This window comes from Larus michahellis, chromosome 7 (assembly GCF_964199755.1).
Source record: "Larus michahellis chromosome 7, bLarMic1.1, whole genome shotgun sequence".
Classification (NCBI taxonomy): domain Eukaryota; kingdom Metazoa; phylum Chordata; class Aves; order Charadriiformes; family Laridae; genus Larus; species Larus michahellis.
Window position 1 is genome coordinate 38,958,222 of NC_133902.1, and position 24,330 is coordinate 38,982,551.

At 40.1% G+C, this 24,330-nt stretch overlaps 1 protein-coding gene across 2 annotated transcripts in view; it reads right to left on the reverse strand.

The window, feature by feature from the left end:
- The window catches only part of CERS6 (ceramide synthase 6), a 131,263-nt gene that overhangs the window by 76,137 nt on the left and 30,796 nt on the right, over positions 1–24,330 (reverse strand). For both annotated transcript variants that reach the window (XM_074594143.1, XM_074594142.1), the window contains 2 exons: positions 15,643–15,748; positions 12,997–13,127 (listed from right to left, as the gene is read on the reverse strand). In XM_074594143.1, coding sequence (XP_074450244.1) covers positions 12,997–13,127; positions 15,643–15,748 — 237 coding nt within the window. The remainder of the gene's footprint in view (positions 1–12,996; positions 13,128–15,642; positions 15,749–24,330) is intronic.

The window sequence follows — 24,330 nt, forward strand, 5'->3', positions numbered from 1 at the left end:
TGTGGTTTGCAGCTTCCTGTGGGAGAAAACAACCTGCTACAAATGGAACCTCTGGGAAGCTCCTGTTGGACCAATTCTGTACAGATTCAGTGTGAATCTGGCAAACACCATTTGCTAGGGCTACACATGCAGAACAGCTAACAACTCTGAAGACAGCAGAAATGGGAGTAAGAAAGGTATCCTTCTAAATTAGCATTTTGTTCACGTTTGCCTTTCTTTCTTAAATGAAAATAAGAGTAGAACTTGGTGGATATCTGCATTTACCGAAGACCCAAAAATTTGCATCCACATAAGAATGGAGAATTTATTCTCAATCTGATAGTAACCCTTGATTAATAAATACTTGCTTGTAATGCATTTCCTAATGCTATTACAGCCTAAGTGAACATTGCTCATGTCACTTTCATACTGCAAATCCATTAACAGGTTGAACAAAAACATAGTTAGGACTGGCAACAATATGAACATCTTAGAAACAGAAAAGAAAAAAAGCTTAATTTAGAAGAATCTTAGAAAAGAAAAGCTTCATTTAAGAGAAATAAAAAAACGCCCACATTTTGGCAGCAATAAATATTATGAACAGGAGAACAAGAGATATCAGTACCTGAAATGTACCACTCAGGAGATATCAGTATCACAGACAAACACACTAAAAAATGGTGAAGCCACCACCCAGTGCTTCAAGTAGAACAAGAGACACAAACTGGGAGAAAGCCTTGTGCTGAATTCACAAAAGATCCTCCTCAAACCATAAACAGTCAGTTTTTAAGTCCTGAGAATCCCATCTACTAAGCATCAAAAGTAGTCTTGAAGTCTGTAGCATCCCAGACTGAGCTCATGCTTTCTTGGCTGTACGTCCCCTGTGGCTATTCTGAAAAATCCCAGCCTTGCCTCCATGTTTCTTCACTTTAAAGCCACTTGTCTGCAGTGTTTGGCAACTTCATTTAAAGCCGACGCTGACCAAAGAATCCATAACCAAGAGCTAGACAATTCAAGGCATCTGGAACATAAGAAAGCAGCAGCTACTGCAGTCTTTGTAGTTTTCCTTTAGTGTCTTTAATTGTTACATTGCAATTGTATTTTGAACTAGTGTTCACATTAATTAGAACTTAGGGAAGAATTATTTAATTTCCATAGCATAAAATAACGATGAGCACACACAAACCGCAAGAGAACAGAAACCTAGTTAATTTATTATAACCTTGCTTAATGTGCAATGATAATGTTAAGTGATGGTGTCTTCGCAGGACCAGCATGTGGGTTAATCTAGATTTATTAATTGTGTTAAAAACTGTGTCACAGAAGGCAGTAAGGGCAGGGAATTCAAAGTTTTAAGTAACCCAATTTGAGGGAAGAGGGGAATTTCATAAGATTCAAAATGAAAAGTGCTTACAGCACAGTCTAAAAATACAGTGCGCGTAGTCTAAGGATGTGGCATGGACGGGGCATCTTGGCCTGCCTGCTCCAGCAGAGCAGCATAGGAAGAGGGCCGGTGATTCCTGACACTTAACCAATGTTTTAATTTCCCCCCAGTCCCATGTTTGGGCACAGAGACATCCTGAGGCCCAGTTTAAAAAGAGAAAACAGAGATCATAGATCAGATTCACACGTGAACATGGCAGATACAGTAGGAAAGGAATCACGAGAGAAACTGCCAACCTTGCCTAATTCTGGGGTCTGTTTCATACCAGTCCCAAACCAATGGGTACCTCTTGAGCAGCATACTACAGAGTTGCAAGAAGTCTACTCAGCTCACAGTTCAGCTTTCTAATGCAGTGGGACAGCAGGGCAACAACAGCAGAGCCAGACCCAGTATTTTATTATTCAAAAATGAGAAATAACGATAGGAAGAGTGAGATAAAGAATGTAAACATAGCCATAGGAGCAGCTGTTCAGCACAAAAGCATTCATTCTTTCAGCCAGTGTTAATCTAAGCACTCGTATAGAGCTGGCAGCAGGAAGAGATGCACTTAGAGCACCACGTGGCACGCCATGCCCTGCTCCACCAAACCACGTCCTCCCAGCCTGCCACATCAGAAGGGGTCAGGTGGCTGAAGCCATTTCCACCCTTCCTCCCCTCTGCCACACCAAAACCTGAGCCTTCATATTGGATGCAAGTACTGCCCATGCCTCTCCAGTTTCCCTTCTGCTACTCGGATGCATACATACTCACCACCACCACAAGCAACAGTACCCCAGCATGCTGATGTGACCACCTTGTGACCCACAACAGGCAAATCTGACTGACAAGCACCCTATGTTTTTATGCAGAGGGATCTTTAACCACAATAAGTGTAGTGTGCTGCCTTAAGAAACAGCTGTACAGCCAGCTGTCTGGTACAGAGCAGAGCAAATGGGAAGGCAAGGATGCAGAGGTCAGGGAGGTGGCCTTTACTGCTTACTAGAGCTGCAGCGGTAGCCTGTGCTGCTGAACTACAGCCTAAGCCAGCCCGTGCAAGTATACACCACAGCACAAAAGCACATAATAAAATCATAAAAGGATATATAATTAAACTACTTATGCAGCCTGGCTACCGAAGAAATGTGAATAGTCCAGAGCCTAAGACAGATGCTCTGATAAGCAAAGCTGGAGGCACAAACCCACAGCAAACCACGCCGCAGCAGCTGGGCGTGATTGCCCAGGCTCTGCATTCGGCAGCATGAGTGCTGAGCCAGCTGCGCGTTGCAGAGTAGGTATGTGCAAGTGTTAGGGCAGAATTAAAATTGCTGTCAGCGGCTGCACTGTGTTCTCACAACTTCAAAATTAAAACAGCTTGCCAGCTATTAACTTATTCACGTGTCCAGACTCTCAGGCTACAAATTACTATATTATATGTAACTCAGGGCAACCGGTACTGCCATACCCTCTTTCTCTTGGAGCAGGGAAACCATCAGTAAGCCAGCTGTGAATGACATCATATGAAAAAGCATTATTTACACTAAATAAAAAGCTTCATCAATACTCTTGTGCACTGATTTCACACATGGCTCAGAGAGAAACATAAATTCAACTCAGCCTACACTGGAATCAGACAAAGGAAATGGTAATGTACAGACCTATTGAGTGTTCCTCTCAAGGAGCAACATCTCACCCTGATGTAAAATGGAGCACGATTTCTGTCTTAGTGTTATACACCCAAACATGAATCCAGGCCTTTTAGCACAGCACTAGTTTCCCTGACATGAGCCTCAGTATAAATGCCTCATTTCTCTTTTACGTTCTATTGAGGCCTTGCATTCAAGCACATCTCTTTTCCTTTTCTGTGATGTTGTTAGATATAATACTCTTAAGAGAATAATAGGTCCTTGAACGTATCAATCCCAGAGTCTAGATGTAACTTTTACAGTACTGTGATAAAATCACAGTATTTTACGTGCTTACTATAGATAGCAATTGCCAGGCCGTCTTTGCTACTCTACACTTTAGTTGCCATGTGCTAGATGACTTCAATTACAGTCTCCTTTTCGGCACCCGTGACTCATCTCAACTTCCCTACTACCTGCAGCTATAATAAACTCTTCTTGCACTCAGCGAAGGTCACATCTTCCCTGTTCTGGAACAATTTCACAGACTCCAACTCCCTCCATGACCCACTGAAATCCCTCGACAAGCTGTCTCACAATCTGACTCTGCCAACACCTGAGCCCCTACTCCCTGCTTCGCCCTTCATGCCACAAATGCCATTTGCTCACATGGCTCTTTTCCTTACGTCTGTACTCCCGTTTCAGCATGTGTGGTATTTTACAGTTAAAGGTTTAAGATTAATTTTCACAACATTTTTGTAAGCAAACTACGGATACAATCTTTTTATCAGCACAATACCAAACACTCTGGTTGCCCAAGTAAATAAAACAATCCATTTAATTACAAATTACTGCCTCAGGAGAGCAATGAATTCCATGAGAGAGACATAAAGTCCTGTTTAATTACTCAGAGTGTGAAAAACTGTTTTCACTATTCAGTTTTGAATGTGCTCTTTTTCATTTACCACCACCTGGTTCTTGCACAATGAGATAGGTAGTTGCTGTTCTCTCTCTCATTTTCTTTATACAAGTCATTGTTTCCATATGCTTTTATCTTGTACTAAGATGACTCTCTCTTTTTCACTTGTCTCTCTGATCTCTTGCACAATCCCTGTAGCGTCTACAGTCACTGTGCTGCTATATGCATCTGCAAAGTACCATACTTTCGCATTACATTTAACGGAAATTTTAATCAAAAATGACAATGGAACAGTTTGTTCTTCTCACACCAGTCTAGCAGCATAGGAAGTAGTGACAGGCAACCCAGCTCTGTAAGTTTCACTAATAGCAGCTCTATTCCCTTCAAACACAGCTTTTCCCGAGCAGCGTAGGAGCTAGCCTTTGATTTCCCCCCTTGCCTTACACAAACACCATCATTAAATCTGTATCACCCAGTGTATGAATTCTTACCCAGACTCTATGAAATCATAGAGTTCAAGGTTACAAGAGATCAGCTGGTTTGGATGGGCTCGTATCCACAGTGCTCAGGACTGTAACACTGGATAGCACATGCCCAGGATCTACTTCACGTTCATATGAAATATAGCTCCGAAATATCCAAACACCATGAGGATTTGTGGGTTTGTGCAGGCTATTTTGTCATTTATCGTCCTTCCCTCCCCCCGCCCCCTTCTTTTCTTCCATCCCTGCAAGAAGGATCTGCATTTCTGAAATACACCATGCCAGAATGTTTTTTCATAGCCTGACACCAAGCACGTGCTGCTTGCCCTACGGCACAATGTAGAGGCACTAGCCCCACTTGAATAACAAGACTATCCCAGGTGGAAGAGTCAGATTTAGCAAATTTTATATCCATATCATCTGTCTGGAGGAAACTCTGGAGTGAATTATCTTTTCAATGAATTATCCTCTCAATAGCGCCTGCATTCCCTTTTGGAAAGAGGTAGCAGCATCGCCACAGAAGGGAGTCCAGTAACCAATCGGTATTCGTGAAGCACAGCCTGTGGGAGACGAGACTCCCTGGGGCAAAATGGAGCACGACAGTGAAGGCGCACCCTTACTTTCCAGCTTTGGTTCCATTGTAAAGGCAAAGGTGACTTTTTTGGACGTTATTTTGTTTCAAGTAAATGAGAGCTGAGATCTTCAAGCTACTGTTTTTAGAGAGACACTTAACATAATGAAAAGGATAACAGAACCTCACAAGTTTAATCATACCAAGAATCTATTTTTGTTATTAGTTGTTCTTTCTTTAGCATTTCTACCTTAGAAATCACAAAGCAGGTTTACGACTCCCTTTTTCTAGTGCTTAAAAAAATCAAACCAAACAAGAACATTTTTCATGCTTTACAAGCAATTAATGGCTATTTAAGAGCCACCAATTTACTTTCACAGGCAGTTTTATGACACACTGCTATCAGGATTCATTGATATGAAGTTCTCATATCTTTTAATGGAAAGATACACACTACTTATATATGTGACATTCAGTAAAGAAAAAATAAATAAAGTAATCAATAAAGACCTTCAGAAACACCATTAAAGTAGTCTTTACTTATGATGTAAGGCTGTTAGATCCAACTTTTACTGGTTTTCCAAGTGTAATTAGTAAAAACCACTAAGGACGTCACATGGAAAAAAAAATAAAAATCAAAACTGTGGATGGGGCTCTCTGTGTGTTACAATAAAAAATAAAAATAAAATTGTTGGTTCCAACAACAAAAAATCCTGCCAGCCATGAAGATTTATGCTAAGTGAGAGTAATTTCTGAGATAATTTGAAATGGGTACATTGTTTTACAAAGACAGATCATGTAGCAGTTGCTCCTCTTTCATTCTGAGATAATAAGCTTGGCACAGCTGGAGCGTACAGACAGCAGCAGCAGCGACACTGAAAAACTTCTTCAAAGTAAATTATGATGCCTCAAAATTTATTTTGCCAAGTGCTACACTTTGCTGAGTGGATTTAAAGAAAAAAAAAAAAAATCTCTATTCACGCCGTCTAGCCTTGACTTGATGCTCCCATAGGCTAAAAGAAGTTAGCTTTGGCAACTCTTCAGCTTGACACTGGCACTCAGAGAAACTGGGTCGATCACAGCAGCTGACAGCTTCCCTGGCTTTCCCTTTACAGGTCTATTTTAACATGGTGGTGTTTTGAGTTAGCAGCTTTGGGGAAACCACCTTGCTGCCTGACCTGAGCCAAAGCAGTCTCTTGGCTATAAACCCAGCTATTGTGCTTGAGGGAATGCTCCTCTTATTATTTCTGCCCAACTCCCTTTGTTTTAAGGCCATAGCAGGGAGAAAATAAAAATATCTACATCCAGACACAGAGATGTACACAAATACGCACTTCCTACTCCTCAATGGTATCACACAATACTGTGTTCTTCAGACACCACTAAGAAATATAAAGGAGCTGCTCCAGTATCCTAACAGTTTCTGTGAAGCACCAATGAATATTTCACTCAAGGTCACAGAAAGCTAACTAAAATACTGAAAAGTAAAGTTAAGGATCAGCAAGAAAAATATGCAAATTACTCACTTTTTCACCCGTATAAACATTTACCAGTCCTATTAACTGTTTCAGTACAAAGTATTCCGGAAGAAAGAAATCATAGTAATTACTTAGAGGCTTCCAGTACTATGCCTCATTGCAGAGTTTGCTGCTATTTCACAGTGACTTCCAGAAATTTTGGATTTTCCTTGATGCTTTTCCCTTTCAGGCAAGATTGTTGTCCTATGACCATCTGTCCACAGAAGCACCTGCCCCAGGAGCACCCAGGTGCAGCCCACAGCAGGGGACAGCCCACTGCAAGCCGTTATGAGGAGAAGGAGCAGCAGAACTAGGTATCTGCCCAGTTAAAAAAAGAAGAAAAAAAATAATCCAGAATTATAATAGCATGGAAAACCTCTAACTTTTTATCAGCATACTAGTTAAGTGCGCAGTCTCCCTTTCACCAAGCAGCTGGCTGAGCTACCAGTGCTTTAGATCTCGTGAACAGACCAGAGCAGCAGGGGAGAAGTTATGCCTCATACCTGGGAGAGAGCAAGGAGGAACAGTCCTTCCTGCCCCATTGAAAACAGCAGAGGAAAACGAGGGAGATTTGGTAATTCTATGGCCGTTGAACAGTGACTATCACGCTCGCCCCACAGCACATTGCGTGGTTTTACAGACCCATCCCCTTGTTCTCTTTTCTGGCTGTGAAACTGGTTAGTCCTCTACTGCATGTAGCACTGAGGCAGCTGAAAACCTATATTCACAAATCAGAATTAAATGGACCCATAATACCATTTACCACATATTTTTGCTTGCATCTCAAAGATCATTGTATTCAGCAGTGTTTTAGAAGCTGACTTAAGAGGGCCTGAGGCTATTAAAAATTCAGAGTTAGAGGCTTTTTGGTGCCTATTTATTTTCTAGTGCTTTACTGCTACACACAAAGCACAGACTGATGAATTCTTTCATGTGTTTTGTTAAGATTTGTATCAGCACAGTTCAGAATTTCAACAACCAAGCAGGTGTCTCAATTTCTTTCCCTCGCATAGTTATTTTTCCAGTACAATTTTGTAGGAAAGAATTACTCTGCTAGCGGAGAAAAGCAATATGGCCAAGAAGTGGCAAACTGCCCATAAAGTTTTCACACAAATTTGCATGATAAGTGAAAAAAAAAATAAAAATTCTGCATATATCTGTCTCTATCTATACACATACATGTTCACACACACACATATATATATACAGCTATAGGTAGATAAAATCTCCCCAAAAGCAACATGCATAAACACAGTTTTAGTTCCTTAGGAAAAAGAATATGTTCTGGCTAGGACATGAGACAGTGACTCTTCTCTACCCTAGGTTAAAACTCAAAGACACCCCGTTTACAGATACTTGAGTATCCGAGCTTCTTCTACAGTCAAATGAGGGGTAAAAAAAAAAAAAAATCTTTCGCTCTTCAGTCTGCACGTTTCCACGTTTTCACATGCAGACTGTTGCATAAACTCAAAAAACTCTTGGCCATATGTTTCTGCCAGCCACTCCTTGGAAACCATGTAGATGTCTCTAATAAACAGCTTGCTTAAGTGCACATAGCTGTAGGACAGACAAGTCATGCGCCTGATGACATTCCAAAGTCCCAGGCTAATAACTTTGGACATCACAGGTTCTTTCCCTTCGCTCCAGACAACAAGGGAGGAGGACAGGATGCTTGCTGTTTCTATACTATTTAGTCTTTGAGAAAAACAGATATACCTACGCATACGGAAGCGTGCGTAGGGCACGATATACCTAGGCACAGGGAAGAAACTGGAAGTGGTTTGGGAATCACTACTGCATTGGCTTTCTGACATATGAGACATTAACAAAGACATTCTTGGACCCTGTATATTCAGTCTGGCAATCAGCAAAGTCACCATTCATGGTCTTCCAAGAGTTACATCCTCTCAGCCATCCCCAGCATACCTTGAAGCCCTTTCCCCACTTGCGTATTCCATGCCTGGAATTCACATTCCGCTATATTCAGATGCGACATTCTTCCTCAAGACATTTTTGGGAACTTATTTGTGGTCAGACACCTTTTTTTCTTTTTTTTTTTTTCTTTTTTTTTTTTAATACATTTTTGTGTTATAACTATGCTTCAGTAGAGTCATTAGAGCATTTGATCCAATTTATATCACCTGCCTATAAATAGACTGATAGTCCTCTGCAAAAACAACTTTTAGCCTTGTAAAGTACTGCATATACTCTCCATGAATAACACAGAAACCACATGAACCTCGGAAAAGATTCAAGGTAATCCACTTTCTGTGTTTTCTCATGTGCTGCATACTCAAGTTACAGAGCACAAGGTCCTTACCCTACCTTTGTTCATGAGAAAGTTTGTCTTCTCTTGATGTTAGGCTGTGCCATGGAGACAGAAAGAAAGGAATAAAAGACAACAGAAATGCATGGCAGTAGAAAAGTCCATTTTGCACAGTCAGTTCACCACTCTTTCTTCTCCTTTACGCACCTTGGATCTTGCAAGTTGACGAAAGGGGCAAAACTGCCTAAATTCCCACAAGAGAAAGAAAAGCTATGGACAGACACTCCCCTGCAGCTAATATAGTAGGCTAAGTGCCTTAGCATTACAGTCTGAGGTTATACTAGGTGGATGCCTTTCCTAGCAACTACAAACACGCTGCTCTTAACTCCAAATTTCATGTCTGAATCACCAAATCCTTGAGAAACAATGCACTGACTTGCTAGTAAAATAATCCTCAGCATCCCATTTGTTGCTGTCTTTCTGACTAATACTTTCACCTGGTGAAATTATCTATTTCATATTTTGTATAGCTATTTATCACCATAACATCTGAAATCTTAAGTACGTGATACCATTGAAGTCTCACCATTAGCTCCGACAATAAAATGGCACCTTCTCTTTCAGATTGACACACAAAACTCTATGGGGTAACTGCCGGTTAAGGTCCCTGAAAAGTAATTTATTTTCACTACAATGCTATGGCACAGTGTCCATAGACCAGAGATTTCATTACTGCCTTTTTCTTCATATAACCATCTGCTAATGCCCAGGACATCTGACGAAGGCTGTCAGCAAAGGAATTCAATTTTGAAAAGAAATAAAAATGTAGGTTTTGTAGTTTTTCTGCATTCTGTTTAGGACCAGAATTGAAGTTACTTGAAGAGAAAAAGAAGGGAAGGGGTAGAGAAAGCAAGAAATCTGGGAAGAGAACAATCTAATGATTAAGTTACTGGTTTAGTCTGTTTGGGCCTGGATCTTGGGTGTCATTCATCCCAGACCAGTATGTTTATCTTTGAGTTTTGATCTCAGCTTCGTCCTATTGAAGCTTCTCTACCTTAGATAGTACCCACACTACTTATTTTGCAAGAAAGATAAGGCAGAAGCAGCCTACGGCCCTTCTGGCATAGCTGCCTTCTACTTTGCATCATGGAAAAGCCACTCTGGGCACAAGGAATGCTTTTTCTAGTAGTAAATTGAATCGTCTCCGTGTAGAAAGAGTTGGAGCTCTTTTTAAGCAGCTCCACATTTGCTGTGGGTTCTGTCACTTTTCTTCCCAAGTCATAGTCAATCAATGCAGTTGCCAGCAAAACTGAAGTCTTCTCTGGAAGGACAACAGCAGCTCAACAGTTGAAGCTGTAGGTGGGGATCACTGTCATTTTGCTTGCTCTGTGCCTGCTTATTACATAAGGGCACATTTCATTCTCTGTCAGGGCTATGAAATTCCCCGCTGGAGGCTACGAAACTCTCCACTGGTGCCCCAGTTACTGAAAACTTGGAGTACTCCCCTTCCCACAACGGTCATGGGAACACATGCTTTATGCAGCTCAGAGCTCCAAGGCAGCTGCGACACAGAGACTCTTCATCCAAAAAGCCACCCCATGCATTCAATAGCTGTGAAAAGGCTACAGACCTCATACAGAAGCATTTCTTTGCTCCAGTCATACTGAAGTGAAGCACCATGCTTAGTGCCCTGATGGACAGATTTAAGTAGACAACCATTTAACACCCATACTGCGGGGGGAAAAAAGGGTATCCCTGGCTTCCTCATGCTATTCTGACTACCTGCCAACAACTCCATCCAGCATGTGTGACGAGATGGCTGGTGGCACACATTGCACCATTGGAAATGCCACCAGGGCAATGCACGCATGGTCGGCTGGGTAACAGCACATTCTCACAGCAGCATGTATATATAGAGATGGAGAGGCAACTCCCACTGCACCTTCTGCAAACATGAGCAGAGAGAACCTGAACTATACACTTACTATTATTTACGCCACCTCACTTCTTTTTGGACAAGCATTATCCTTACTATTAAGTACACGTATTGCAGTAATGCCCAGTGGCTCTCTCTAAATAAAGCTGGCACTTAATTCTGTCAGCATAAGTTAATGACATTCATTACAGCTTGACCTTACCTTCCAGTTTGCATTCATAGCTCTCATCTGCATGCTTTTTCTGTAATGTATGCCACAAAGGAGCATGTTCAGCACCCATAAATTTCTTATCTGTGCCTGTATTTCATGGTACATTTAAGTTTTTCCTATCTCTAGGTCAGCCCAGATGCGCTGGCACTAATGTGAGAGAGTGAAATCTTTGACCTGAGTTACAGAAGCAGTCAAATATACTGCCCAAATATGCTAGCTGTAACAGTAATAGTTTTCATTTTTTCCCAAGATTCCGCAGCCTTTCCTACAAGTTAAGCAGCCAAGTGTATACATTAACAGCTACAACCCTTGTAGAAAAAAGGTTGCTCTTCACTGATCTCAAAAATCAGTAACTCCAAGACCACCAGTTGCTGGCAACGAGATGACTAGGTTTATCCAGAACCTTACCCCATCTGCCTTTATTAAATATTAAGTAGGGCGGATTTTAGCTGTACCAAGGAAACGACTTCTGACAGTTTCGTTCAGACAGTTACGTTCCTCTATTTATTAAAGGTCAATCATCTTTAGACACTTTATGTTTCTTCCTCTAAAATAAAAAAAAAAGGACTATAATTCTCTGAGCTAGAGACAATATGCTTAATAGTAACTCTCCTACTCAGTCCTTAGTTGAAAATAAGTATCAGTTGTTATTCAAATAACATTTCATGTATGGTTTGGCTTTAGAAAAACTGCCTTAATACATTATCTATTCAGGACCATATTATGAACCTTCCTGTATGTATCCACAGGAAAATAAAGTTTAAGGAAAGTACTTCGGAAACCTACAAAAGGACAAAGTATGAAATATGTTTAGGAAATCTGCATGAATGATACAACAGTATATTCCACAAGTTGTTTTTTTTACGTAGGTATCTACACACACACCCCCTTCCTCTCTAGCTGGTCTGCAGTGTTTTTGTGATTTTTTTTCCTTGAAATTTTTTTTAAAAAATTATTTATGAATTGTTAGGAATAAAAAAAAAAAACCCACCAAAACTTGGAAAACAAGATTAACTAAGATTTCCTTTCTAACTTAAATAGGCTTCCTCTATTTCTGCTGACATTTCTACCTAACACTTCTCACCAGCTAACAAAAAGTGTAACTAGAGTTTTAAGCCAGCAATAACACAACTACTTGACCAACAGGGTGTAATAAAGCCAATACTTGTTTATGGCCTCAGCAATATTTGCCAAGTGTCTTGATTTGGAGCATGTAAAATTTGCCTTAAATGCATGAACTTCCACATCAAAGGAACAATTTTCAGCAGTCCTAGAGGGCTGAGTCTTGGGATTAATGAGTCTTTCAAATAAACTAGATCTGTTCATTGTGTGTTGTTATGAATTCAATGTCTATCAGTCCTCCTTTAAGAAAAACATGTAAATATTTTAAGTAAATTTAATTTTCCATGCTCTTTCAATGCAGATTAAGTATTGATATGTTAAATCCAGCTGGCATGGAAATGTAACTCAGATACTAAAACCAACATAGTCTAATTAGAAAAACCACCTTTATGTAGATAACCAGTGTGAAGAGCAGCTGGGTGCTGAGAAAGATCCCTTGGAAGAAAACCCTGGCAGGTGAAAAATAACTTCCTAAAGAAAGCACAGGAGCCTTTAGCTTCTCAGAGTTCAGTGCACCCAAGGAAATGGGATAGTAAAAAGAGGATAAGCCTGGGATGAGAAAAAACAAAGGGGTTTAACAAACCATTTGGCTTTTATTTTCACTCCTCCATCTCAGATGTCTGTCAGGTTGTATAGCTAAAGTTTGTGCTGTAAAGACAGCTTTCCAGTCTAACATCAGGCCATTTGTCTCAAAGGATCAGGCTGGCACCCTGACAGGATAGAATCACAAACAACTGATTTCTGAAAGCTTTTCACCATTGAAAGTACACAAAAAGTATGATCTGACTCCTTCAGGAGAAAGGAGATGTTTTTTCCCATTCAAGAATTTATATTCTACTAATTTGTATGACTTTCTACCCGTCTACAAAAATACCTGTGAAGAACAAAGGGTAAAACTGATGAGGGGACAGGCTCGACAAGACTCAAGAGGAGAACACACATCCTTACATGCTCTCACAGAACTTCGTAAGAGTGCTGGGCTTTTCCTGGTTGCGTCTTTGTCGAAACCAACGTTGAATGCTGCGTACATCCCAGTCCAGCTGCTTGGAGAGGCCCTCCAGCCTCTTCTCATCTGGATGCTACAGAACAGAGAAGGATGAAGATTATTTCTTTGCCCAACTGCAGTAACTCCACTTTAAATTTGGAACCACTGTAATCGCTTCTCAGTGTCCTAGAGGCTGCCTGTCAGACACATGGATACGTAGAAATAAAATTACTTTCACAGAAATCTCTGCTGGCAGATCCACATCAAAATAAGTATACAGTGACTATTATTTATATAGAAGGACATATGCTGTAAATATTGCATGCAGGTTATTACTAATAAGAAACTTAAAGGGGACAATGGGATGAGAACTTGCTTGAAACTTGGAAAGTGGTAAGTAGGGATAAAATGTCATGCATTTCTCGACCAGCAGGGCTTACAAACATGCCCCCGCCTGCCACACGCTATGCCTGTTCCAGCCTCCTCCATCAGGATCTTTGTCCTATTGACTGTTGCAGTAGTGAAAGTTGTCTGACTGACATGGAAAGAAGATACATCCCTGTTTGTGCATGTTAATGTTAAAAAATGAGGTCATTAAACAAAGTGACAACTTCAAAAGGAAAATCACCTTGACAACAGGGAGAGACAATTTTTTTCTGTAAAATTAGCTACACACACTTATTCTCCAAAGCAGCAAGTGTGGAACTCTTATTCCATTAGAGGGGCTGCAAACCAGTGCAGAGGTAAGGTAAAAGAAAATGAGTCTGTCCTTAATTCGACTACTATATGGAGTAGAGCACATAGGCCATGTTTCCAATCATGCAGCAATTCTACATGTACAGTACTCCATAAGGACTATTTATGTATTTCCCCATATCACATTCTTTTTTTAAGGAAACAGTAAAAGCTTTTCGACAATCTGTTTTCTGGAGCTTTAGCTTTATTTCTGCAAGCCAGATGCATACACTGAATGAGATACAAGAGCTGCCATGGTAAAGACTTTTTTTAAGCATTGCAAGAGGTAAAACAGCAAAGCTTTCATCAGGCTGAAGTTTCATCTATCAGCCTCCAGGAAAAGACAGGAAGGAAAGGGAAAGGATGAGACAAGAGAAGGGTTGGAGTATTTGCCATCCATCTCAACAAAAAAATATTTTATTTTTCGTCAACCAAAGTAGCCACTAATTTTTCAATGGAACATTAAGGAAAGCCATTTTCTGTAACTTTAGAAAAATCAAATGATTGATGCAGCTCTTGGGAGCTTGACTAGAGAGAACTGCTGCACATGACTCAAAAAAGGCCACTAGCTAAATCGGACGGTTTCTTTGACAGCAGCTACCAGAAAGCCCTACCAAACTCTTGGAGGAAAGTAGATACTTTCCTTTGGAGCTCTTCCCACTCGTTTCTGGGCACTAGATGCTGGAAGCCATGTGTGCCAGCTCCTACCATGACTCACAGGCACTAGTTAGATCACTTCACACGCTCAGGTCCTGTGTTGGACTACCAGATTCTGCAAGGAAAAAAATTAAAAAATAAAAATAAAAAATATCCCATTATTCCTCCATCTGAGTCTGGGTTAGCACACAAGTGCTGCAGCTTTTAGAAACAAAGTCTGTGTGATTCCCTCTCTGAAAACAGGACAAAAACCACACCAGTGCCATGGTGATCTCAGGGTAGGGTAGGACACACAAGCAAGACAGATCCATGGCATATTTCACTGTCCCTGACACTGAATCCAATTTTGCCTTCTATGACTCTAATACTCTTTGAAGTTTAGGCTGTTGCCTTTGCTGTGGTGTGCCCACCGCCTGGAGCCGAGGTGGGACTGGCAAGTTCCTGCAGCACAGTGGCTTCATCCTTCAGGCCTCCACAGGCCTTTCCGCTACAAAGTGGCTGACCACTGAGGTCTTCAGAAGACACTGAAGGACATCTGATCACTGTCCCGGGAAAACTCAGGACGCTTCAAAAGCACGGACAGGATGACATAGAGGTTTAGTTGAGATGTCATACAGTGAGAGCTGTAGAGACAGAGACATAAGTGGTGGGAGAAAAACTTGTTTCCTACCGAAAAAAAAAAAATCTGCAAGCTCTAAAACATTATTCACTCAGCTCACTGACTCTTCTAGCTTCTTCCTCCTCCCTCCAATTTCAAAGGACATTCATCACAACATAAACAGCTGGGACACCAGCACGCCACCAGCACCCTCTGCTCAGGCAGTTCCCCTAAGAGGAGCAGCTTTGAAGTTTCATGGGAAACACAGTAAGGCCGATCTTAGCAGCTCACAATTCACTCTTTTTTCAAAAAAAAAAAAAACCCTGACAATTTTGAGGAAATGTCTAAAAGATAAGAAGCGAAAAAAGTAGGTGGCCATATGGCACCTACAAAGTGTTTCTGTAACAACTTTTTTTGATTAAAAGCTTACAGGAGACATCACGAAGGGATGCACAACTGCTCGAGCTGGCATGCCAATGACAGCCTTGGCATTTGCATGTTCTGATTTTAGCTATAAAAATGCAGCACTGCATTTAGCAGCTAGCTTTGTTTTGTTCAGACATAGTTTATAGTGCCATATCCCACTTTATAAGGCAAATATTTTAGTTAAATACTCTACCTTTGTAATAGCTGTGAAAACTTTTTCCAGGATAGCATTAGGTTGAGCTTTCTGTGGTCCGTTGGCTTGGACTTTAAGGCCTAAGGCACATGGTTTAGCAATGAACCTGTGAGAAACAGAAGAGTGAAAAAAGAAAGCAAGTGAAATCCTTCAGTTATTTACTTCATTACTGTTATCAATCAATGACATGTGATAAGTGAGTAAACATTATAACCCTGCCAACAAAAACAATACTTAGCCTTATAGCTCAAAAGCAAGCTCATACAGGCGATTACATTGCAAAATAAGTAACTTCACTTTGAAGGATGAAAGGAACTCCACGGAGCACATGAAACAGAGGGTTTTCTTTCATGTTGTGAAAAAAAGGGGATAGAACAAAAGCATGAGAGGAATGCCTCCTAGAGAAGCACCAACTAATGAAAAGCGCAGGGCAGCTTAGAGAGATAAAGAGCACATAGTATTCTCCTCCAAACAGAGCCTTCTTCGTAAATCAGTTTCCAGCGTAGCTACTGACACAGGACTCCTTTTGCACAGTGGAAATTCAAACAAGATCCTTAAAGGCAGCAAGCACTGAAGCTGCCCAGTCAATACAATTTTCTAAACCATTAAGTTTAAATGGTATTGAGCCATGCCTCAAAGACTTTGCTCTTCCTCTAAACTCCTCTGCTAAAATACGAAGCTGTCACAGATCCAAACTGCAATCCAGAAGTCCATCCAGTTCATAAACTGTGCGTCTCCGATATATTTTAGAGATGAATTACATAACTTATATTACATACACTCAAAGACGACCATTAAGTAAATTATTTCTAACTGTGAGTCCAACTCTGGAATCCCCATGAAAGGTACAAAATCTGTATAGGAATCACATTCATGTATGAACGCTATGAACTTCTGCCATCTTTGAATATGTAACTCTTGATTTCACTTAAAAGACTTCAGTTTCCTAAGACTTCATCTGCCAGCAGGGACCAAACCAGCACACTCAGTAGTTAAGTAGTTGTTGTTCCACGTTTATCCAGCTGAATGACCACAACCTCTTAAAAATCACAGAATTCTTATCCACATGCAAGTCCCATTTTAAGCACTGCTTTGAGCTACAAGTGCTGCTTCTGCTGTGTTTAAGACAAAACAGCTGATTAAAGAGAATTTAGTCCTAAGCAATGCTACCGTGCTAATAACAATAGCATTTGGTAAAGAAAGATATGTGATGCCACTTGATGAAAGATGTTTTCCAAGGAAAAATTCTTGATACATTGATACTGTTCCCATATGAAAGCCAATCCTATAGCCTGAAATCATTTTGGTGGCTATTTGCAGGAGGGGATGGGAAGTCATACATCCAAAGATGTGTGCCGTGTATCACTGAACTCACTCTTTGATCCTTCTGTGTTATAAGAGAAAAAAAATCCTAACTTACTACACTCTGTAAAAGCTTGGTTACAAGCCGGATCGGATTGCAACCATAGTGCTATCTCCCTAGCATCAACCAAATCAATGGTACTGCATCAGGTGTAAATTCCCTGCTTTTGGGTTAAGAGCTTTGACAATACCACCTTCACTGCTGAGCTTGAGCAGAAAGCAGTCCAGTTTTCTGCTGATGAAACAGAAGCATATAAGCTCGGTACATGTTATATGTAAATACACTGTAATTTAGCTACACTGGAAACTTTCGTATTACTTAAGGTCACAAGCAGCAAGAATTGTATTCTCTAGTTCAACATAGACTTGTAAAGTCAGTCTCCTCTGAAGTAGGACTTGATTTGGTGGGGCTTTTTGTTTGTTTGGGGGGTGTATGGTTTTTTGGTTGGTTGGTTGGTGTTTTGGTTTGGGGGGTGTGTGTGTTGTTTTTTGTTGGTTTGGTTTTGTTTGTTTGTTTTCCACACACATATATCCTTCAACTTTTGTTTTGCTTTTCTCCTTCTGCTGAGTGAAGGAATGAGATAGCCATGAGATAAGTCCAATAGAAAGGCAATTCCCTAAACATGATAATTTAAAAGGAAAAAAAAAAAAACCACACAAAAACATTTAATTTGGTAAAGTCAAAAGCAGATTAAAAAGTCCCAGCTAGAAAAATTTCACAAGGAGCAATTCCAACACGCTTCATGCTGAGCTGATCTTCATTTAAATGTAAGCAAACCAGCCGGGTTTGCTTAAATGCCATTCTTAAAATGACATGTCTTGCTAATGAACAACCTGGATAAATCCAGAACAAAGCACAGATACAGCGTTTGTCTAGATTTTAAAAAGAGAATTGTAGTATTGATGTTATACCCATTACCTAAATTTTCTGCTTCAATCTGGTATTTTCTAAACAGGAATATAATTTTTTTTTCCTTTGCTGCTTATGATTTGCATGTGCACTGGAGGAATGGGCACGTGACCCAAACAAGAGCTCGTCAAAGGACAGCAAAGCACAGTAAGGACACGTACAGGGCACACAGCTGCAAGACACAGGATGACCTTGGCCAGCTATGTCAGGGAGGAAGGAACAGGGAAAGTTTAAAAAACAAAAAACAAAACAACAAAAAACCACAACACACTCTCCTGATATGCTGTTGTTTGTATGTGTTGACTTTCTCCACTTTTGAAAAAAAGCTTTAAAAAAATCCCCTCAAGGGACTGTTAATTCCTACTAGGACACTTACGGGAAATAAAGCAATTTTAAGAGAAACATTTTATATGCCTGCAGTACTGAGCAGGTCTGACCACCAATTCAAGTGTGCATGAGCCATGTCCATGTGATTGCCTTTGGCGGAATTGATAAAATTTGAGAGATTTTTTTAACTTTTCATAAAAAACTTAGCAAGTTCAAGCTATACTTTGCAGTATAAAAATCGTTTTTCAAGGTTAAAATAGAATTTTAAAGTAGAACTTAATCAATACGATCCCAAATGTCACACCAGGTGCCATAAAAAGCATCATTAATAATTTTCACCAATAGTTTTCTGTAATAACGTAAATAGATTCATAAGTAAACAAAGTGGAATTAATGTTTGATACACGTACAAACTATGAGCGTTTCACCAAATGTTGCACTTCTTAACAGCACTATTCATTTTTTCCATTTCTGGTAATGCTGTGGTATTCAATTCCCTAAGCAGTCTTACTGAAACCCATAGGACTATTGCATAAGGTACTGCAATTAAGAGGGAAAAACTATTGTGCAACAGTAAGGACAGCAGAATTGAGTATATTGCCATCTTTTCTCTTTAAAACATGTAAATCTGAACAAACACCACACTAATATCTCTTTTTCAATGGATTCCAGTACAGCTGAATTGAAAGCTGGCATTCAATTACACAAAAATTAAAGGACAAGCATTTTTTGCCAAATGCAGCCCCATCTATTCTGGATCTAGAAATGAAAGACCAACGTAAACAAGGGAATTAAACTCAGAATTCAAGAATGTTTTTAGAGGCAGCTTCCTCATTCACAATCTAAAGGCACATTTAAAAACAAAACCAAACTAAAAGCCCACAGCCAGCCAGTTCAAATAACGTGGGTTACTGCAGAGCATCCGAGTGGAAAGCATCCAAAGAAGACGAGCATTTCTGAGTGTCCCATACCCTCCAAAGGCAGGCATTGGTTTGCATCTTGGATCCTGTCTGGTTTTCTCAAATCGATTACTTATAATAGTGACAGCAAGGTCTCATACTCCACCCCAAACTCAGAGATTAGATTTTCTCTACAAAGTGGTCGAGAAACCCTTTGCAAAACGATCCCCCACCTCCCCTAGAGCATAAAAAGAAGGCCCACTTCACCAGAATTATGTAATTTTCATCAAGAACAAGTACCATTTTGGGTTTCCCACCTGCCCTTTAACAAATGCCAACTAGACAAAGACAGCCAGTATTAAAACAGATGAATAAGCAGAAAAAGGAGAAGTAAAAAAAACAAAAAACACAAAACAATAAAAAAACCACAAACAAAACAAAACAAAAACCCAACAACAAACACCCCCCCCCGCAACCAAACCTAAAAATTAACTTTGCCCTGATGGAGGAAGGTAAAAGGCCGGTTGGGCTCCACTTGCTCTTTGCAGCAATGACAGCTTGCGCGGTACTGCGTAGAGACAGGCGAGTATCCCATCCGGCCACCAAACACTGGGAAAACAAAACCCCAAACCTGCAGGCTCTTCAGAAGCCATTCCCACCACTGCACACTAGATGTCTAATTCCTCACATTCATAAAGCTACGGTTTAAAAATATGATGGTTCCACTTTCTGGGCACTCCACACCCTGTAAAAGTTTCTCTTTTGAAATACAAACAGGCCAGACCCACAATGAGCACAAACCATCCTGAGCCCATCAACTTGAAACATAACTGCAGTATCACTGATAAAATAATCTCTAATAAAAGAGTAAGGAAAACGCCCCCAGTGACTCACAGAGCTCTTACTGTTCTCCTTTACTGGCTATTTGAGCCTTACTAATTAATTACCATGTAACCCTTTTAGTTTACCGCTTTTCATCTTGACAAATTACATCATTTTAATCCCAGAATTAACTAGAAATGTTAACGTTGACCCTCATAATCCTTGGAGGCTGATGTTCATTAGCACTAGGCAAAGCCTGCATTAAATAAATATTTTTTTTTAAAGTATCACATGAAGGAGGAAGAGAAAAGGATTTTTTAATTTTTTTTTTTTTTTTTTTAACAATTCCCTGGATTTCTACAAATGAAACAGTCCTACTCATGACATGTAATCTTTGCCCTGAGTCTGGCCAGAAAATAATACATAGCAATTCTTTAGTCATCTGAGGCACTAGAAATACGCCTATAGCATGTGAATATAGCGTTTCCATACCAGCAGGTCATCTGCCATTTCTGAGCTGACCAGAGCGGCTGCCCTTTAGCAAATCCATTAGCGGCTTTGAAGATGCTCAAACCACCACAGAGCCCACAACAGGTAAATAGGGATTACAGTTGGGTTTTTTTAAACAGCCTAAAAGGTCTGCAAGGATTAAGGCTTTCCAAACAGGGCCAAAAAAACCAAATAATACATTAAGCTAGCAGGGCTAATTAATATTTGATTCCGGTAATTAAATATGCTTTAAAAGAAAATACTCAATGGCTTGTACTAACCTTTTAATTTAAGAAATATCAGTCTTAACATAATTGACAATGTTAGCTGGCAAGTGATAGACGTTAACCAGTTCAAAGCGGGTTTGGATTCCTTTCCATGCCCTTTGAAGTGATAAAATTGTACTACTTTGCAATGCTTATCTATCAAGTGTCTCTATTCTATTTAGAAATTCACTTCATCTCACCAAAATTCTCTCTACAACAGGACAGCAAGAATCCAGAAATTGAAAACCATAAACCTTCCTCCATTTTTACTGAGGCAAATAAGCAAAGAAAAAAACAAATAAAACGAACACCCAACAACAACAAAATAAATAAAAAACCAACCCCCCACAGCTCTCTCCCCTCTCAAACTCAAACCCCATGAGCTGATAAGAAAGGGGACCAGGAATGGGAAAACAATAGATTGAATGAACAAAAGTCTGCTATAGATTTTCCTATACTGTCCTAATATAATCTGCAATAAAAGCTACTGAACTCATATCCAATTATTTTTACAAAAGGATAAGGACAAGATTAGTCATTCAAGAGAACCTAAATCAAGACAAGGTTCCTTGATGTAGGCAAAAAAAGGGTGTTTTACACTTCTGTATTTACAACTGGCATACCTAAAATAAGTCACTATCGTGACAGACGGAGCTGGAAGAAGTCTTACTAAGCCCCAAACCCAGGAATAGCTGCCAACAAAATAAGCTTAGAATTTAATTTTTTTTTTATGTTTATGGACTTCCCCTATCAGATTTAATAAGTATTCCTGCCATTCACATGCAATATGTTTTAAATGTTGTTGTATGTCAAGAAGGTTTCTGAAATCTGTTAATTTTTTAATTAAAAACTTTCAAACTACGTGCACTGAGACAAGTGGCCTGTCGGCTCCTTGACCTCGAAATCTCTTCTGAGGATTGCAAGCAAAGACTGAATTCGTTTCAGCTTCTGACCTATTACTGTCATTTCCTAGTTTTGCATCAACTTTCTTGTTCCTCCTAAGTCTTCTTAAAGCAATGGCTTTTTCCACCTAGATATAACACATTTTAATGGCTAAGAGGCTCTTTTTTCCACAAATTAAAAACCTTTTAGGTTTTTAAGGAAAAACCTTTTTTCCTTGACATGTTTCAAGCACAGAAAGCTTCTTCCCCCACTTAAATAACTTTGTGTCCAACTTCACTATGTAAGCCTACTCGCAAATTTTCATCGGTGCAAGAGAGAAAAGCTAAGCTAGTGCTTTTTTTCTTTTAAAATGTTTGTTGATCACAGTTTGAACCATTCCCTTTGTTTCATTTTTATTAAAAGTCGGTCATATTATGGACCAACAGAGAGAACTAATGGCCTCTTATTACAGCCAAAAACTTAAGAAGCCCATCCATGCCCTGACCAACAGTCTATTTTCTGGGAAGGTACCTCAGCCTGGCACAAAGCATCTGCACAAGATCACCCTGGAGACAGCTCCTACATGATCCATGCTAACAGATCAAAAATTTCATTAACCCATCAGGCAGAATCCTGGCTACAAAGTCCCCATAAACACTGAGAACATGCATTTGTGCTTTAGCCTTTCACATCCACAAAGATATTTGAGTTATTTGCTTGCTGGTGCACAATGGGAGTTTGAATTTCCCCTTCCTGTTCTGAGGATGCATCTAAGTGGAGAAATTGGAGAAAAATCCATTGAATGTGAAGTGTGCAGAGCACCTCTAGGTCATCTCCAACTACAATGAACTCTAGTTTAAACTAAGTGGTATAGTCTGATTACATACATACAAGATCTCTGTGAACCTGGTAAGAACTCTCACTCGGATACAGGCATAGTTCAAGTGGTGCTTGCATAAAAGGCTGCTTATATTGCTAACATCAGCCAACTGCAAGTACCATAACAAAACAAAACGCTATTCATGTAAATTAGGCACATCTGTATCCTATCAGTATATTTGCAAATACGAGGGAAGGCAGTTAGAACCAGCAAAAATTCTTCTCTGTGCTAAAGAGGTGCCCGGTTTGGTTTTAAAGACTCTGTCTCCCTTTTTGAAAAACCGTTGCAGAACAGTTTTCCCAGCTCTTCATGCTCTCTAAACACAGATTGTTCCAGGGATTTATGATTACAATTGTCTAACTTGTTGAGCATTGCTTGCTGGTTTTAAACAGAAACAATATAAATTTGCTCTAACTACAAGGATGAGTGAAAGCAGAAGAGGCTTGTTTCTGAGCAGATGCTCAACAGATTTACTGTCATGACACACAAAACAATTGCTGAATCTGTTTTGTTATTTTTGTATAGCTGACCTACTTAATTCAGAAGTTAATCCTACAACTAATTAAAAAAGAGGAAAAATCTTAGCAGTCCTAGGACAAATTCAGCAGATAACTAAGGGTAATCAATTCATTATACCTCTCGCAGCACTGATTTTGGCTTTGTGTTTCCTAACACCTTCTGCTACAGAAGAACCACCAGGATAAAATGTCTGAAGCACAGGCAGGGGTCTAATCCAGTTAACCCCATCCAGTAACTATACAGGAAAGTTAACTTCACTGAAATTTGTTGGCTGTGCTGGGAAATTGGTCACAACTCGCCCAATGAAACCATACAAAGGTAAGAACCTGCCTGCCCAAGTAAGAAGCCCAGCACACAACTCTGTACGTCAGCAAGAGCCTTTCTACTGCTGAATATCATGAGTGCTTCCTCAGAGGGCCGCGCGCAGGAGAGCTCAGAGCCAACCCTTTCAGAGGGGACCTACTCCCAACCCTCCTGAAATGACTTCAGAAAAGCACACCTATGCATCTGCCTTTCATCTGAGAGGTCTGATGCTTTTCCTTCTCTTCTTGTGAAGAGATGCATTAGCTGTTATTTCCACACCAGCATCATTATCCCATCTCTGTCACCAAATTATACAAACTAAGCACTATACTGTGGAACTGACATGTGTTTCTAAAAAATAAAAGCTAAGCATCTTGCGTGAGAATTCAGCTTACTGAATTAGTGAGGTTTTGTCTTTCTTTGGCTCTAATTATTATACAGCATTTACACTCACTAGAAGGGGAAAAAAATTGCCGGAAAATCAGTACTTTGGGGCATGGAGTCTTTTTTTCAAGGTTTTGAAAGCTTCTTGTTAATCTTTTGACCTGAGAAGCCTTTCCAACAAACACACACATTTTTGACCTCCACTTCTACAAAGTATTCTAAGTTTCATTAAAAGCCTTAAAAAAAAACCCTGCAAAACCAACCAACAAAAAAACCCAACCACAATAAAACCAAAGAAAAACCAACCCACACATCAATCACCAATGTCCTGCTACCTCTTAGACACAGCACTGGGAAGCTATCTGAAATCCTTTCTAACAAAGGGCATTGCTCATCCCTCATAACAAAAATCAAAGTACACCCCAAACTGGCGGCAGAAACTGCATCTATTACAATACTTGGACCTCAGGCAGCACGGCTGGCAGCAGCCTGCAGTGCCTCTGAGAGCCAGTGGAACAAGATGAGCCAGTGGCTCATCTAAAATAAGGAAGCACAATCCAATACTATATGAAGCGCAGGTATTTGCTAGGATCTAGCATGGGCAGAGCCATAGAAGCCAGTGGTGGCAGAAGCTGATGCATTGCT